The following is an 18,578-nucleotide window of genomic DNA, read 5'->3' as shown; positions in this document are numbered from 1 at the left end:
TTGGTGCAAATCTGACTGTAATGTCTGCTCTATTTGGTTATTAAATAAACATTCCCAATTTACATAACCATATTGGAGAGTATCAGAACATCCTACTAATATATAAAAGACAAGCTGTGTTGCCCATGACTCACTACTTCCGATTGGCTGCAGCGGTCACATGGTGTAATCACTTCAGCCAATCAGTGGCAGGTTGAAGCAGACATATATAGTGCTAACTTTTACCCCATCCCGCTGCAGCCATTTTTTGGATTTTCACTTTCGTTTTTTTCCTCCCGTCCTTCCAAAGCCATAACTTTTTTTTATTTTTCCATAAATATTGCCGAATGAGGACTTCTTTTTTGTGGGGCGAGTTGTAGATTTTCACTGCACCATTTATTGTACCATATGATGTAGTGGGAAACTGCAAAAAATTATTTGCCGGGTGCAATAGAAAAAAAACATCGATTCCACAATCTTTCGGGGGGGGGGGGGGGGGTTCGTTTTTACCACATTCACCTTGCTGTAAAAACAGCATGTTCACTTTATTCTGTGGGTCAATACGATTATGGCGATACCAAATTTATCTAATTTCATTTTTTGTTTTTACTACTTTTACAAGGAAAAAAATGATTAAAACAAAAGGGTCAGTTCACACGTTGCCACAGCGGAAAATCTGCAGCAAAGTGGACGAGATAGAACAAATCTCATCCACACGCTGCGTAAACAATGAAATGGAGGAACCACTCAGAAATTTATTCCGTAGCATGTCAACTGTATTTGCATAAACGCTGCTTATTTGTTGTGGGTTTTCCTCATTGAGGTAAAACCCACAACAAATAGAAGTTGTTGCATTTATTGCAGTGGAATCGCAACGATCCTGCCGCAAAAACGCAACTCAGAAAAAAACCTTATACTTACCCAGCAGTCTGTATTCTTCCTCCAGGCTGGCCTTCTGTAATCGCGTTTCATCCCCTGTGACTGCTGCAGCGGCAGTCACATGGGAGTTCGGCCTGGATGACAGAGGGCCGGCCTCCTGGGATCACAGGCTGCAGCGGTCTCCTGGGATGAAACGTCATCCCAGGAGACAGGCCGGCTAAATGCTCAGCAGTTTTCCGCAGCGGACATTCCGGGTGAAATACTGCACCACAGTTTGGCGCGGTTTTTCGCCCAAAATTCCCTGCGGATACCAGGGAATACGTTGAATACGTTCGTGTGACAGCTGTTAAAACAACGGCCATCATATATTTCAATGGGACCGTTCACACGGCCGTTGTTTCAACAGACTATGTGAAGGGTCCGTTGAAAAATAGAACTTGTCCTATTTTCTTCCGTTTTCACGGATCCCTCGATAGACTCAAGTCTATGGGGATCAATGAAAACGGGACCCGCACAGATGAAACTTGGCCATGAAAAACGGCTGTTTTTCCACTTCCGAGTTTTCCCACATTCGTGTGAATAAGCCCTTAACCAAATTTGTGAATTTTGTAATGCTAAACACTTTCCAGGAGAAAGATAAAAAGTTATCCTAAATGTTGCTCCAAGGAGTAGTAAAACTAGATCACATTCGCATTTTCACAATAATTGAACAACTTCTTAAATATCAGAATGGGCATTCGATTAGAGCACAAAATGGCATCTCCTCTGGTTTATGGGCCTTATTAAAAAAAAATAAAAAAATTATGAAGCATGACACGGAAGGGGTCCAGTACTCCTGTCCTAGGAGGATTATCATCCCGCAAATGCTTCCTCATTTTGTATTTTAATGTTTCATGAAAAATTTAACTGATCAACAAGAGTTTTCTAGAGCCCATTGTATTTCTTGCACAATGGGTATACAGGGGGTAGAGTGGGGACACACAGGGGATAGTGATTATATACCGGCAACAGAGTGGTGGCATACTCATGGGACTCTGATGGCATACCTAGGAGACAGAGTGGTGGCATACTCAGGAGACCGTGATGGCATACAGTGACAGTGATGCTATACCCAGGGTACAGAGTGGTGGCATACAGGGGACAGTGGTGGCATACAGGTGGAGCGTACATACAGGAGTGATAGCATATTAGGGGGCAGACTTTTCTAGAGTATTTTTTCACACAACGGGCTTTATTGCTAGTCTTGATGTATTTGTCCTTAGTTTGCAGCTCTGGCGTGAAGCCATGGATGAGCTTGTAGAACGCTCCATGGAGCTGCGATCTGTACTGGGGATGCCGGATAAAGATATGACAGCGGAATTTATCATTGAAAATTCAGGTATGTAGCTTGCTTGGGTTCTGTAATAAGGCTGTATTAAATAAGAAGTAACGAGTATAGATTCTATTTGGTTGTAACAGTTTTTATTTGTATTTATATTTACTATTAGTTTTCTCTAATGGTTTTCTTTTTTCTTTTTTTTGTATTTTATTTTTGGCTCCGATTGAAGAAGAATTTAGTTTGAATACTTTTCCTTTGAGATAAATTGGTTTGTTTTTCAGTCTTTGGGAGGTGTAAAACGAGTCTCTGATTTGCAAGAACTTTAGCTTACAGATTCCTATAAAGATCCCAAATAGGAAATCAAACCAGGAATACTGCTATGCATTTGTTCATGAAATATGCACTAGGATGCAACACAAGGGAAGGACATGACATAAGGCAGCGTATAACACCGCATCTGTTACACTTCCCTCCGCGTAGATGGATGTTTATTAGAATCGCTCTTTCCCATCACAATTCGAGACTTTGTAGATGCATTTCATATTTGTAAAATATTTGTTCGACTGGAGGGTCAAAGTCCCCAGAAAATAAAATTGCACCATGTCCGGCTTGAGGAAAAAAGTTCAATTGCCAGCAGCTTTGCTGTAAGAGCTGTAATGGGACACATGCCTTATGCCTATGGATCAACAAAGGTAAACTAGGGTTTATTTTAATTTATCCACCCCACTAAGAGCCAGTACTTAAAATGTAGCTAAACGTTTGACAAACTTCTGACGTGTCATAACATGTCAGAAGTTTTGATTGGTGGGGGACCGAGCACTAAGACCCCACCAAGCGCTAGAACGAAGCGGCAGAAGTGCTCGTGTGAGCGCTCGGCCGCTTCGTGTCTTTTCGGCTTTTTCTGGAAATCAATGTATCGGAGTACGGACTCAATAGAAAGTCTATGAGCCCGTACTCTGATACATCGGCTTTCTGGAGAAAGCCGAACAGACACGAAGCGGCACGAATGGTGGGAGTCTCAGTGCTCAGACCCCCACCAATCACAACATCTGACATGTCAGAAGTTTGTCAAACGTTTAGTTACACTTTAATAGAATCCAGACTTCATAAATAGATTCATAGGGAAGTGATAATTAATTTCTAGCATACTGGATTTATGTAGGTGGAAAACTCGGTGGTGTAAGTCTATATGTGAGAAGTGATATGAGGGCGGTGGTGTATGTCTGTATGTGAGAAGTGATATGAGGGCGGTGGTGTATGTCTGTATGTGAGAAGTGATATGAGGGCGGTGGTGTATGTCTGTATGTGAGAAGTGATATGAAGGCGGTGGTGTATGTCTGTATGTGAGAAGTGATATGAAGGCGAGTGTGAAAGAGACAATAGTGGTTGAAGATTGTGAGGAGGTTGAAACCTTGTGGGTGGAACTAGAAAGGGAGATAAACACTGAAAAAAATTACTTTTGGTGTAATCTATAGACCCCCCAATTTAACTGAGTAGATGGAAGGTCAGCTATATAAATAGATGGAGCGGGCTGCACAGGCTGGTACGGTAGTGATAATGGGAGATTTTAATTACCGGGATATTAATTGGCGTCATGGTTCGGCTTCAACTGCAAAGGGGAGACATTTCCTCAACCTGTTGCAGGAAAATCTTATGGGCCAGTTTGTGGAAGACCCGACTAGAGGTGAAGCTCTGTTGGATCTGGTCATTTCTAATAATGCAGAACTTGTTGGGAACGTCAATGTTCGTGAAAACCTCGGTAACAGTGATCACAATATAGTTATATTTTACATATACTGTAAAAAACAAACACAGGCTGGGAGGGCGAAAACATTTAATTTTAAGAAAGCCATTTTCCCCAGGATGAGGGCTGCAATTCAGGATATAGACTGGGAAGAACTAATGTCAAATAATGGGACAAATGATGAATGGGAGATTTTCAAATCTACTTTGTATAATTATAGTGCAAAATTTATTCCTATAGGTAACAAGTATAAACGACTAAAATGAAGCCCCACATGGCTTACACCTTCTGTAAAAAGGGCAATACATGACAAAAAAGGGCATTTAAAAAATACAAATCTGAGGGTGCAGCTGTAGCGTTTTTAAATTATAAAGAGCTTAATAAAATCTGTAAAAATGTAATAAAATTAGCAAAAATACAAAATGAAAGGCAGGTGGCCAAGGATAGTAAAACAAATCCCAAAAAATTGTTCATGTATATAAATGCAAAAAAGCCAAGGTCTGAACATGTAGGACCCCTAGATAGTGGTAATGGAGAGTTGGTCACAGGGGATCAAGAGAAAGCAGAGTTACTAAATGGGCTCTTTAGCTCTGTATATACAACAGAAGAAAGGGCAGCTGATGTAGCCGGTGTCAGTGTTGTTAATATATCAGTTGATATACTGAATTGGATGAATGTAGATATGGTCCAAGCTAAATTAAATATAAATGTGCACAAGGCCCCGGTACCAGATGGGTTACACCCTAGAGTTCTTAAGGAGCTTAGTTCAGTTATTTCTGTCCCCCTTTTCATAATATTTAGAGATTCTCTAGTGTCTGGTATAGTGCCAAGGGACTTGCGCAGGGCAAATGTGGTGCCTATTTTCAAAAAGGGCTCTAGGTCTTTCCCAGGTAGACCAGTAAGCTTAACATCCATCGTGGGGAAAATGTTTGATGGGCTATTGAGGGACTATATGCAGGATTATGTGACAAAAAATAGTATTATAAGTGAAAGCCAGCACGGTTTTACTAAGCACAGAAGTTGTCAAACTAACCTGATCTGTTTTTATGAAGAGGTGAGGAGAAGCCTAGACAGAGGGGCCGCTGTGGATATAGTGTTTTTGGACTTTGCAAAGGCATTTGACACTGTCTCTCATAGACGTCTAATGGGTAAATTAAGGACTATAAGATAGAAAATATAGTTTGTAATTGGATTGAGAATTGGCTCAAGGACCATATCCAGAGAGTTGTGGTCAATGATTCCTACTCTGAATGGTCCCCGGTTATAAGTGGTGACCCCAGGGTTCAGTGCTGGGACCACTATTATTCAACGTATTTATTAATGATATAGAGGATGGGATTAATAGCACTATTTCTATTTTTGCAGATGATACCAAGCTATGTAGTATTGTTCAGTCTATGGAAGATGTTCGTGAATTGCAAGCGGATTTAAACAAACTAAGTGTTTGGGCATCCAGTTGGCAAATTAAGTTTAATGTAGATAAATGTAAAGTTATGCACCTGGGTATGAACAACCTGAATGCATCATATGTCCTAGGGGGAGCTATACTGGGGGAGTCACTTTTTGAGAAGGATCTGGGTGTACTTGTAAATCATAAACTAAATAACAGCATGCAATGTCAATCAGCTGCTTCTAAGGCCAGCAAGATATTGTCGTGTATTAAAAGAGACATGGACTCATGGACTTTTTTCTGGCAGATGAAATGAACCAAAAACTTCTGCCGTGTTTTGTTTTTTTACAGCGTTCACCGTGCGGTTTGAATAACGTTACTGTAATAGTTTAGACTTTTACGGACGTGGTAATACCATATATTTTTATTATATTTTTGTTTGTTTTACAATGCTTTAGGCGAAAAATGGGAAAAGGTATTTTTTTAACTTTACATTTTTTTTGTACATAAAAAACCCTTTATTATGTAGTGTTTGACAGGCTCCTATTAAGCCCTGCCATAGCAAAGATGGCAGAACTGGGGGCATTCATTAAGCCCCCAGGCTGCCATGCCAACCATCATTACACTTCGATCGCATCCCCAGAGGGCCTATGGTCTGTCAGAGGTGGTCGCCCACTCTTTCTAATGCCTTAGATGCCGCAGTTGCTATTGACCGTGGCATCTAAGAGGTTAGATGAGCGAGATGCCGCCGGTTACAGTTAAGTTTTGGCAGTAACATAAAGCAGACATCCACATTGTATGGAGCGGGCCCAGCCTGTGAGTGCGCTCCATACTTCCCCCTACCCAGATATGACGTGAGTATACGTTAAGACTTTTCCTGTAATTATCCTGAGCTTTGTGTAGTGAAGAAATATTAAGACTCTTAACGTGAGCTTCTAAAGCTGTGCGTGATCAATGTGACTCATCATATCAGCAGGGAAGTCATGTCAGCCAAAATGCAGCCTGTGATTAACCACAGCACAGAAAATATTGACACCTACCATTTGGGTACATTTTTTTCCGTGTTACTGAAAACCCCCCTAAGAAACCCAGATTTAAAGATTGGTAAATGATAATATCTGCTTTTGTTAACTCCTATATGTCTCTAGCGGCACACTAATAAATACTGTAAAGTCTGGGGCCTCTGAATTAATACTGAGAAAAAATGCTAAGAGAATAAGTTTGTTGACTGAGATGTATAATCCTGATATTTAAAGGGGTTGGCTCACAAAGACAGTCCTTTGGAAATAGAAGGCGGCCTGGCTAACAGCTGATCGCCACGGTCCAGCTTCTTTGAAGGGGTTTTCCCATGAGAGACATATAGGACATATCCACAGGATATGTTATAAATGTCAGATAGACACGGGTCCCACCTCTGAGACCCGCACCTATCTCTAGAACGGGGCCCCCTAAACCCCATTCCAGCTTTGTCTGATCTCGCCGACTCTCGGCCACTTCCTGACTTTATGGTCAGGAGTTCCGAAAACAGCGTAACCCGCTGAGCTACGCTGTTTCCGTAAGTCCCATAGTAGTGAAAGGCAGTTACAGAAGCAGCGTAGCATGCGAGTTACGCGGTTTCTGTAACTTCATAAGTTCCATAGAACTAAATGGTAAACAGTGTAGCTCTGCGAGCTACACTGATTTCGTCTTCATGGTCGGAAATCTCCTGCTTCAGCCGCAACACAGAGCGGCGGAACGGTGTTTAGGGGGCCCCGTTCTAGAGATAGGTGCCTGTCCCAGAGGTGGGACCCGCATCTATCTGGCATTTATGACATATCCTGTGGATATGTCATAAATGTCTCTTATGGGAAAACCCCTTTAATACATAGCAATCAGCTGTTATCTCCAGGGAAAGCCATATCTGGCCATTCATTTCCCCTATAGAGGATTCTGCAGGCAAAATTAGGCATTACTTGCCGGCAATTCAAATGAGTGGCAAAACATAACACATAGCCAGTGGGGATCCCCCCTTTACCACATCCATATGCCCTAATAGGGCATATGGACAGGGGGTTGTCGCAAGAACCCATTTAACACAATGGAAGTAGGTGGATATTAAATCTGTTTTGAAATGTGACTTCTGTCTCACGGTCTATTTTTTCAAAGGTTAAAAGAAATAAAATAACAAAAAAGTTAAAAAAAACATGTTCATAGATATAATATACATAGCAGATTCCTAGAAACATAACATTTCTGAACGCCTTGTTTCTAGCGTTGGATCCAAAGCATGTGAAAGGAGGCAAAGAAGACAAGAGTGGAGGAGGTGTGAAGGAGGATAAAAGGCCGCCTGGTGTAAAGGAAAAGGATGAGAAAAAGACCGGAAAGACAGTAAGGGACAAATTAGAGGTATTAGCTAAGTAGTTATATACAGTTCTTGTCCTTTAGATGGTACATGTCTGTAGATGTACTGGTGGTAGAACTATTTTAATAACCTAACTGATTGGAAGTCTATTACTATAACCACTTTGATCTATTGTCCTGGAGCATGTTCCCATACCGATTAGAACAAAGAATTGATCAGCTCCAGATTTAATTCCAGTACAAACCTCTTGTAATTGAATTCGATACAAAAAGTCTAACTGCAATACCACAGGTGCTATAGCCCACGGAGCATCACGTCGTATGGGAGTGACCAGTTTAGATGAGGGGACAGGCAATTTACAATAATAGTCAATTGCTACTAGCGCTCTGCCCAGGGACTCCGGCGCTGTTCCGGATGTCCATATATGGACAGTGATGTCAGGAGCTTCCCCAGGGCCAAAGTCCAAGGGCAGAGCGATTGCGATGCTTTGCCTGGGGACTCCAGCATTGGGAAGCACCTGACATTACTGTCCGTATAGTGTTGTCAGGAGCGGTATACTTTTTTTTTTTGCGGGATCTCTCAGGATGGAATATCACAGTCTACTATGATATTCCATCCTTCAAAAAAAATAGGTAAACCTCATTCACATGAGTTATATTGTAATTTGTAGTGAATTTTCAATGTGCAATCTGCACCGAAAATAGAGTTTTAGCCATGTGCCCATTTAAAAGCAAATTGTTCTTCTATTACTCTTCCAAGCTACATGTATTTGGTCTTGTTTTTCTCAGCACTTGTTGGGCTTCCATATAGTGTAAAAAAATAAGTGATATATTTTAAGTTTTAAAAAATGTAAAAGGGAAATAAATGTAAAAAAAAATGTTAATATGTAATTTTAGGCGATTTTGTTTTACACCTGGTGCCGGCCACTGGGTAAACATCTAAATACATATTTGGCAACTTCTGCCGACTTCAGCTATACTAAATGTGTGCGCATTTCTTACAAGCTGGGCGCAAGTCAGAGCTTACAATGAAGGGTGCGGAAACTGGCTTTTGGAGAGCAAATTTTCCTAAGCTGGTTCACAGACACCATATGACCATTTCAGATGTCATAACAGGAATTTAGACCCCCCCCCCCAAGGTATTCATTTAGTGACAGAGGGCTAAAATCTTTTATATTTTTTTCCAGGCAATTCATTGACTGATGGAAAAAATTTCAACTGCCATTTTTTTTCCAAGTATGTGAATTAAGGTGATCTTTTCTGACATCTGGTGCATGCCACTGGATTAACTCACCTGAAAACATATTTGGCAACTTCTGCCGACACCAAATACGTGCGCATTTCATACACGCTCGGTGCAAGGCGGAGCTTACAATGAATGGTGCACAAAGTGGCTTTTGGAGAGCAAATTTTCCAAAGCTGATTCCATAGCGATCTCTGTGCATGTCACAGCCAAAGTCGCCGTGTAGCCCCAGCCTAAAACTGTACAATACACCAATATATATGATCTGAAAAATATTGATAAAGAAATAGGTTGATAGAAACAATAATCTTTATTTGTATAACACAAAAAAAAGTGCGATTTAGATTTAGTCCCTGCATCTTATAGTCGGCAGTCAAGGTTGCCCCGGGCCCCCTGACTGCTTCGTTACTTAACCCCTTCCCGACCCTTGACGTGCCGGCACATCGTGGAGCAGGGGGGGGGTGATGTTTCAAGCGGGCTTACGTACCTCCATACACTGCAGGTGTCAGCTGTGTTTTACAACTGACTCGCTGCTCTAACGCGATCATGCTTTTCCTGCCTCTTTAACTAGTTAACTGCCGCAGTCAATAGCGGCTGCGGCATTTATAGGGGTTTTTCCATGAAAGACATTTATGACAGGTCCACAGGATGTGGATCTGTCATAAATGTCAGATAGATGCGGGTCCCACCTCTGAGCCCCGCACTTATCTCTAGAACGGGTCCCCCTAAACACCGTTCTAGCTATGTGTGCTCTCCCGGCCACTTAATTATTACATGTCGAGTTACGGAAACAGCGTAACTCGCTGAGCTACGCGGTTTCTGTAACTCCCATAGAACTGAATAGTAGCTACAGTAACACAGTAGCATAGTACGCTGCTTCCGTAACTGCCATTCACTACTATGGGAGTTATGGAAACCGCATAGCTCAGCGAGTTACGCCGTTTCCGTAACTCATCCATGTATCGCAGTGCATTGTACCAGCGATCGCTGGCTCAAGTCCCCTAGGGAAATTAATAAAATGTGTAAAAAAAAAAAAGTTTGATACATTTTCAGAAGTTAAAAAGTTAAAAGAGCAACCCTTTTCCCATTTTTCCCCAAGCACAACGTAAAAAATTGGTATTGCTACGTCCGTAAAAGTCTGAACTATTACAATATACCATTATTTAACTCGCACGGTGATTGGCGTAAAAAAATAAAATTTAAAACACCAGAATCTTTGTTTTTTGGTCACCTCAGTGCTAAAAGAAATGAAAAAAAGTGATAAAAAAAAATCGTATGTACCAAAAAATGGTGCCAATAAAAACTACAACTCGTCACTGCTCTCACACCGCTCAATCGATGATAAAATCTAAACGTTATTGCTCTCAGAATGTGGTGAAACAGAACAAATTTTTTTTTTTTCAACAAATAGTTTTTTCTTTGTTCAAGTAGTAAAATATGAAATTTTTTCCTATTTTTGGGAGTGCTGCCTATTTTCTTATTATTGATTATCTATCTATCTTATATAGTAGTGACATTCTCCTTTTTACGCTGTATTTTTTTTAAACAGCGGCGTAAAAAAACACCTAGTCTGAACATAACGTTTTTCCCATTGATTTCAATGGGCAGATGTTTGTAGGCGTTCAGCTACCGTTTTTTCAGCTGTGTTTCGAGGCGTTTACACCCTGAAATACGCCTGAAAACTCTGCGTGTGAACATACCCTTAATGATGACCGTGGTGTTAACAGAGGAGAGGGAGGAGCACCCCCAGTGAACCCTGACATCATGTTGGACTTAGATGGCCTAAGAAGGGCGTATATTAGGATGCATCTGTCTATTTTTATGCACAGGCAATAATGTACTGCATATAAACATAGGCCGGTACAGTATACCAAAAAAAAAATATGGGGGACTCTTTGGTATGTACCAAAATAGATAGTTGTTAAATTTTTTTTTATGCATAATGGAATTCAAGGAGGCCAAAAAATGAAAGAGCCCCCTCAAAATTATCTTCATTCTTCAAGGGTTAATGTAAAAATGAAACGGCGTAAAATGCGTCAGGCCACCTAATCAGACTCCTTATAAATAAATCATTAGGTCAGGAAAGCGTAACAGTTTGTTCTTTACTGACATAAATTGCTGGGCATATAACATGTGTCAATCCTTTTCTTGACATCATCTTTACATCATTCTACGTTTTGTTAAATTACAGAGTATAAACTTTTCGACAGCATGTAATTTTAATTTAAGAAGAAGTCCCCATATCAGTCAATTATGTGCTTGCAAATAGCACCTGAATTATAGATCGAGCATGGAGGATAAAAATAGAGATCTTAGTTGCATAATATGTGGAGGTTATTTACCACCTAACATTTAGACTTTACCTTTCAAGATTTTGAAAAACAAAAACAAGGTCAAAATGAGCTCTGGCTGCTTCCTATTCAAACAATGAGCTGGAGCAGCTGACCTTTCATGCTTGTAAACAGACACGAGGGAATGGCGATCTCTAAGGCTCTGTTCACACCTGCGTTTGAGTTTTACATTGCTCTGGCTTAGTCGTAGCAGCAAAACAACGAAAAACTGGAGCCACCGGATCAGTCACTTGACGGAAACAGACGGCGCCCAAAGGAATCTATTGACTTTAATGGTTTCCGTCAGGTTTCCATCATGGTGTCCATCGTTTTGCCGAAGAAAATAGCGGAATCTGCAATGGAGGCTCCAAATGGACCTTTTGATGCAGATGTGAACAGAGTACTTTTCCTCTATGCTGGTACTAAATGATGTATCATTTCAAGACTCTCATGAGGTTTACAAGAATGTAGTGCATCACTAGCCACAGTTAATGCGGTTGTCTTGCTAGGACAACCCCTTTTTATATGCACTATTGTGGCTTATCAACATCATAGAGGGGTAACATGTTCAGGACCCCCTCTGTGAGCCAAAGTGGAGACCCACTAACATGCAGCAGCTCTTGCTTTAGTGTACAAGAATCATGCATTACTTACATAGCTGCTCATCCATTTAAATGGTCAGCATGTAATAATACATTTTCCCAGCAGCAGGTGCTGTAGGGGAAATGAGCAGCCATCTGCAATTTCCTGGCAAAATCGTAAATTTTCTGGGGATATGATCGCTGTGGCGGCTCTCATATTAAAGGGGCCGTTTAAAGCCATGTCGTGGCGTTAAAAACTATATGTAATACGATATATATATATCGTATGAGTGATGCTCATCTTCTATCGTTACTCGCGGTTGGCTGCATGGCTTCTTTTTAGCTCTGCCCCATTACAGCACAGCGATCATCTGTGACTGTGTAGCACCAGCTTGCTTGTCCTTTTCACCAGCGTCTCCCTGCCCAGGGACTCCGGCGCGCTCTGCTCTCCCCTCCTCCCCCTGGACTATGCCCATAGGATGCGCGCGGGTCTCAGTTCTTTAAGGGCCAGCACGCGCACAAGGAATATTGCCCCAGCATACCCTGGACTATTTAAGGAAGTCTGCCCACTTCCTCAGTGCCTGAGCAACGTTATTTCTAACCCAGAGTTAGTCTGCGAAGGTTCCGTATCCTGTAACCTGTGTCCGTGGCTATCCTGTATCCATGTCCAGTCCTGTATCCTGAGTCCAGTGTCCGTGACCAGCCCCGGTTCCAGTATTGCAGCACAAGCCATCTTCCGATAATCCAGCACAAACCAGCTTCCGATAATACAGCACAAGCCTACCCCCGGTAATCCGCCACCAGCCTGCCATCATGGTACTATCTGCCAGTAACTGTCCTTTACTTGTCTGGCCAGCAGCTACTCCATTACGGCGGAGTAGCCTAGCAGGTCCAAATTCCAGTGGATGTTACAGACTGGATATTATCTGCATTGTCTAATCTGAGTCTGTAGTAGTCTGAAACCCACCTTCTCTGTCATCATTGACTCTAGCTAATGCTCGTTCCCTCCCCTGTGCTTTATATTGCAGCTCTGAAAATGTGTTTATAGGCTGTAGTCAATCTCACTAGGAAGTTATTGGATGGATAACTATTTTCTACTACATTTAGTTATTCCCAACTTTTATGGCATATTCACGGGTTAAGGCAAACTATAAGGAATAAACCACGAGTTGCAAAAAGACCATTAGGTAATTGCTACACAAATACAATAAGGCAAATCAGTCATAAAAGGGACAACAAAAGTATATTTACTCGTCTCAAAATGAAAAACATATACAAATAAATAAACCTAAAATCTCAGAAATAATTTTAATTTTTTTCCCTCCAAATAGGATCGTCCAAACAGTAGGAAATTAAAGGGCAAGGATGACAAAAAAATATTGAAACCATCAACCATCTCCATAGAAAACAAGGAATTGGCGTCTTCGGGAGAAAGTTTGGACTTTACACCTCCAGAGTCTCGACTCTGTCAAGTGGATCCAATTATACAGGAAAAGTATAAGGAAAATCTGTATACTGTGGTGTGTATTCATTCAAACATTTTCTAACATGCCACTTAATGAGTTAATCCAGAACATATGTCAAAGGGGTCAAAACCTAATTTATAATCACAGTATATAACAGTAAGTAATCTTGAATATCCCTGTTAGCATAATGTCCGTTAAGCCTGCGAGGAACTTGGCGCAGTATGTTTTTTTTTTTTATCAGGGTAACGTGATCAACCCCAGCATACATTTCAAATTGAAAATAGTTCAACACCATAAACTCTAAAACTAAAAAAATTAAGAAGAATGCCCACAATAATACATAATTTACATTTCCCACTATAGCGACGGTATGAATGGTCTAGTGGAGTCACCCACAATACAGGTTTTCCTAGTAGACCGTTTACATTCACATTACACTATAGTTCACCCTCCACCAAAAGGAAGTTACATGTGACCAGCTGATCACTTGAAGCTTTCCGTTCCTGCGCTATTCTCTGTTATCAGTAATCATTGCAGGAAAGCAGAAACAGAGCAGCTGTCATCTGGCAGCAGCTCCATTGTTCCTGATCATCTGGACTGATCACGCACTGTATCTGTAACTTTGAAAAATTGGTACATGCTACACTGTGTGTCAATTGCAGTATAATTTATCCAAATTCATTAAAACAGTGGCTTTAACATTTAAAGTTGGCTGTGCTCCTTAGGTTAGAAAGAGCCATATGAAAATAATAATAGTAAAAGAGCATTACACTCTGCAATGGTTACTTTGCATTTTTTATAGCAGGGATTCTCTTTTATTACTACAGTAACTAGGCAGACCATAATGATGCCAAGGCCTTGTCATTGGTCGTAGTCCATGACAACATTTAAAAAAATAATTTACTCTTAAAAACTATCTCCTTAAAGGGGTTTTCCCACAAGAGACATTTATGATGTATCCCCAGAATATGTAATAAATGTCAGATAGATGTGGGACCCGCACTTATCCCTAGAACAGGGCCCCCTAAACCCCGTTCTACCTTTGTGTTCCAGCTGATTTCCGACCATGAAGGTGAAAGACCCTCCACTTGTCACGGGTCGAAACTTTTGCCATTTTTTACTGGATGTTTGACCAATAAAGGAATAGATTGATTGAAATTTGGGAGACGTGTGCTGCTGTTCAACCACGCTTTTTCTGAGGATATCCTGTGGATATATCATAAATGTCCCTCATGTGAAAACCCCTTTAAGGCCTCATTCTCATGGGGTTTTTGTCTTACGTTTTGTTTTACATGAAAAAAATTTCATGTAAAAAAAAAAAAAAAGCCTGTTTTTTAAATGTAAAATTGTTTTTTAATGGGAAAAACACCATAAAAAATACCATACCCGGAGCATGTTGTGCTTTGAAAAAAAGCCACTGACCGCGTGAACCAAAACGCTTCGTATGTAGTGTTTTCTATATTTCACTATAGACTTAAGTAACATCTGGGCGCAACGTTTCTCTTGCAAATGTTTGAAAAAATGTACAACTTGGTGGTGCGATCATTTCCAATCAGTTCTGATGTGTCAGAAGTGTTTACGAAGACTATTGACCAGGGAAACGGTAACGCCCAGTTGACAATTTATTAATACATTTGCAGGAGAAATAAAAGAACCTGCAAAGTTCTAAGATGCTTCAAAATTGTTATTTCATGGGGAATTATTTACTAAAAACAGACCTGTGAGAAGAGCTGACAGGTCCCCTTTAAAGTGTGAGAGTCTTTTGCGGTTTAGTAATCCTCCTCTCTTGAAGAGAGAGTTTCTAGCTACTACGATGGAATTTTTTTAGTTCGCAAATAGAAGTAAAGTTCTTAAGAAAGGGAAAAAAATTATCTGAAAACAAAAACACAATGTTGGAGATTCATGAAAAGTGTATAAGAGAAAAACGGTCATTGTTGCAACCAATCACAGTGCAGCTTTCATTTTTCAAGAGCAATATAAGAAATGAAAATGGTGCTGTGATTAGTTGCTATAGGTAACAAAGGTTGTTAGACAGTTTTCATGAATCTCCCTCAATGACTATATAATATGTAAAGCTGTGATGGAGTCTTTATCCATTTCTACTCCTTAAGTATCTCCAAGATCTCCCCAGTAGATAAGTTCCCCTGTCCCTAATGGCCTCGTGGATTTCGGTACAAATGCTGGTGTCATACTCCACCCCCCCTCCCATTTTTACTTAAATGGTGTGAGCGAAGGAAGCTACACGAGACCCTCTGATCATATAAAGCAACATTATCCAAGTTACTTTATGTGGAGTAAAGATTGGCAAATGTAGACAGATAACACAGACCTCTAGGGGCCAAACTAGTGAAGTTATTTTCCCTGGACATACAGCCTAGCCTTGTGGACTAAACCACAATTTTCTTCATGTATTACAATGTTTCTACGTAACCCTTCGTTATAATTCATCATCTGTATTTCAGATGTATGGGATCCTGGAAGCAGTGGTAGAAAATCTGGTGTTTATTGCTGAAGACTTGAAGTTGGACAAATCGGTGGCTAAAGCTATTAGCCACGACACATCAGAAGGCTTTGAGTATATTTTTAATCAATAGTCTATCAGTTGTGCAGCAGATGCTTCATGTAATTAACTAATAGGTAATCATTAATAAATAAATATAATTAAATTGCAGTCTTGTGGTATATGTTCCAATAGGTCTATGCAGATAATAGCCAGTTGCAATAGCATTTTCTTAGCTCTGCAAGCAAGGATAAGCTCAGTGCTAAGGCTGACTTGTCCACGGTGTTGTGCATCGTATAATGATGCTAAAGGCCTTTTTACACCGGCCAATAAGCGGCCGGTGCAGCGAGTGCCGATCAACGAGACATCGTTGATCGGCGCTCGTTTGCTCATCACAAGGAGTTATGGATGGGGACGAGAGGTCGTTACTCCGATCGCTCGTCCCCATACATCATCATGTCGGCAGCGCCTCTCCCTCTTTACACCGGGAGATGTGCTGCCGACAACGATAATATTTAACTTTTTTAAAATGATACGACCAGCAGATAATCGAGTGTTTGCTCGTTCATCTGCTGAGCGTTCCCCTGTTTACACTGGCCAATTATCGACAACGAGCGTTCCTAGAACGCTCGTCCACCCGATAATCATCCAGTGTAAAACCCCCTTAAGGCTTCGTTCACATCTGTGTCAGGTCTCTGGGTTCCGCCGGAGCTTTCTGTCAGGGGAACCCATGAACGGAATCCAAACGGAAGCCATAGGTTTCCGTTTGCATCTCCATTGATTTCAATTGTGACAGATCCGATGCAAATGGTTTCAGTTTGTCACCGTTGTGTAAGGGTTTCGTAGTTTTTACTGAATACCGTAGTCGACTGCGCTATTCATTCCATCAAAACAACGGAACACTTACACAACGGGGGCAAACTGAAACCATTTGCACCAGATCGTCACCATTGAAATAAATGGTGATGCAAACCTATGGTTTCCGTTTGTTTCAGTTCTGATCCGTTCCTGGGTTCCCCTGACGGAAATCTCTGAGGGGACCTATGAATGGAGTCCCAATGCAGATGTGAACAAAACCTTACATTACTGATTACAACAACCCCTACAAAAAGGCTCACACAAGAAAACTTCTAAGCTAGATATAAAGACTGGCTCCCAACAAAAAAGTAATGGTAAAGAATGCGAGTCTACAAATACCAAACGACCAGACAACAATACAAATACAAGTGTAAAGTGATGAGGTCATGTCCATGGTGTTGTGAATCGTAAAATGATACTTACTTTACTAATTGTTTAATTAAATTAAGATGTCCCACAGTCGTCATTGTAAGGTTAATATATTGTAGCATGAGAGTGTAACATATGGAAAAGTGGAAGGCCGTGTTCCCAAAGTTTTCACCCTACTTTTAGCTCCCGACATACATGCTAAACGTGTCCATAGGGCTTCATTGTCAGACGAAGGCCAAAACAGTGTTCTTAAGGGTATGTTCACACGCTTAACAAAAAACGGAAAACTGCTCCTGATTTTCAAAAGTTTTTTGAGCAACTTGCGTTTTTCGCTGCATTTTTTACGGCCGTTTTTGGAGCTGTTTTCAATAGTCTATGAAAAACGGCTCCAAAAACGTCCCAAAAAGTGTCCTGCACTTGTTTTGACGAGCCGTAATTTTACGCGCCGTATTTTGACAGACGCCTAAAATAAAGGCTGGTGGGAACAGAACATCGTAATTCCCATTGAACGCAATGGGCAGATGTTTATAGGCGCAAAACGCATGAATTACGTCTGAAAACATTGTGTACCCTAACAGGGTAGCTTATGGGTGACGTCTGCTACTATTTGAAATATGTCATGTGTATTCGTTAAATCTATAAGTCATTAGCTTTTCATGACGTATCCGTTAAACTGATTCCATTTTAGCTTATTGGTGACTAATGCCTTAAAGGGATGAACAACAGTGGCATCAGTCACCCATAGACTATCAGGGTAAGGCCACACGGTGCGACGTTGATGCGGTTTTGTTGCGTTTGAAAACCGCATGCGGTCAACTGCGTGTGTTTTTTGTCTCTAAAAACGCAACAAAACTGCAGCATTACAAAAGGAAATAATTGATGGACATAGTTTTCACCCGTGTTGAAGTTTGTTAGGTGATTCCTGTATATAGTTCATTACAAGGCATTGCAGAACGGTTAGCAAAAACGCAAGCAGTTCAGCAACAACTGTGGCAGCGCGGTCATTAACTGCATGCGGTCGGACATTATAAAGATGAACACATTGTAATATAATAGTAGCCGTCTGTCCATAACAAAAATTTTGCCATGGACTTCTATTGAAAAATGACTTTCTGCAGTTTAAAAACGCAACATAAACGCACCGTGACTGCGCCGTGTGGCCGCACCCTAATTGTATCCATTTAACAGATATGTCAAACTCTCATAGCCCCTTTTCATGAAGTATCCGTTAAATGAATGCCGTTCCAGCCTATGGGTGACAGATGCCACTGTGAGGCATCAGTCACAGCCTACGTTTAACCCCTTAGAGACACAAAGTTTGGCCTTTTTTTTTCAAATCGGACATGTTAAATTATGTGGTAAAAACTTTGGAATGCTTTTTACTTATCCAAGTGGATCTGAGATTGTTTTCTCATGACACATTGTACATTATATTAGTGGTAAAATTTGGTCGATACATTACAGTATTTCTTTAACACCAAAATTTAGAGAAACTTGCATTTTTGTAAGTTTAAAGTGTAGCTAAACGTTCGACAAACTTCTGGCATGTCATAGTGACATGTCAGAAGTTTGGATTGGTGG

At 40.8% G+C, this 18,578-nt stretch overlaps 1 protein-coding gene across 3 annotated transcripts in view; it reads left to right on the top strand.

The window, feature by feature from the left end:
• The window catches only part of MYCBPAP (MYCBP associated protein), a 41,088-nt gene extending 25,185 nt beyond the window's left edge, over positions 1–15,903 (top strand). For 2 of the 3 annotated variants that reach the window (XM_075846572.1, XM_075846574.1), the window contains exons 16-19: positions 2,121–2,236; positions 7,562–7,695; positions 13,136–13,324; positions 15,733–15,903. In XM_075846572.1, the coding sequence (XP_075702687.1) occupies positions 2,121–2,236; positions 7,562–7,695; positions 13,136–13,324; positions 15,733–15,864 (571 nt within the window). In that variant the 3' untranslated portion in view covers positions 15,865–15,903. The remainder of the gene's footprint in view (positions 1–2,120; positions 2,237–7,561; positions 7,696–13,135; positions 13,325–15,732) is intronic. The other variant, XM_075846573.1, reaches the window with a different exon arrangement.
• Positions 15,904–18,578: the final 2,675 nt, after the last annotated feature.

Source organism: Rhinoderma darwinii, chromosome 13, assembly GCF_050947455.1.
Source record: "Rhinoderma darwinii isolate aRhiDar2 chromosome 13, aRhiDar2.hap1, whole genome shotgun sequence".
NCBI lineage: Eukaryota > Metazoa > Chordata > Amphibia > Anura > Rhinodermatidae > Rhinoderma > Rhinoderma darwinii.
The sequence above is the reverse complement of the archived record's forward strand: the minus strand, read 5'-3'. Positions and strand labels throughout refer to the sequence as shown.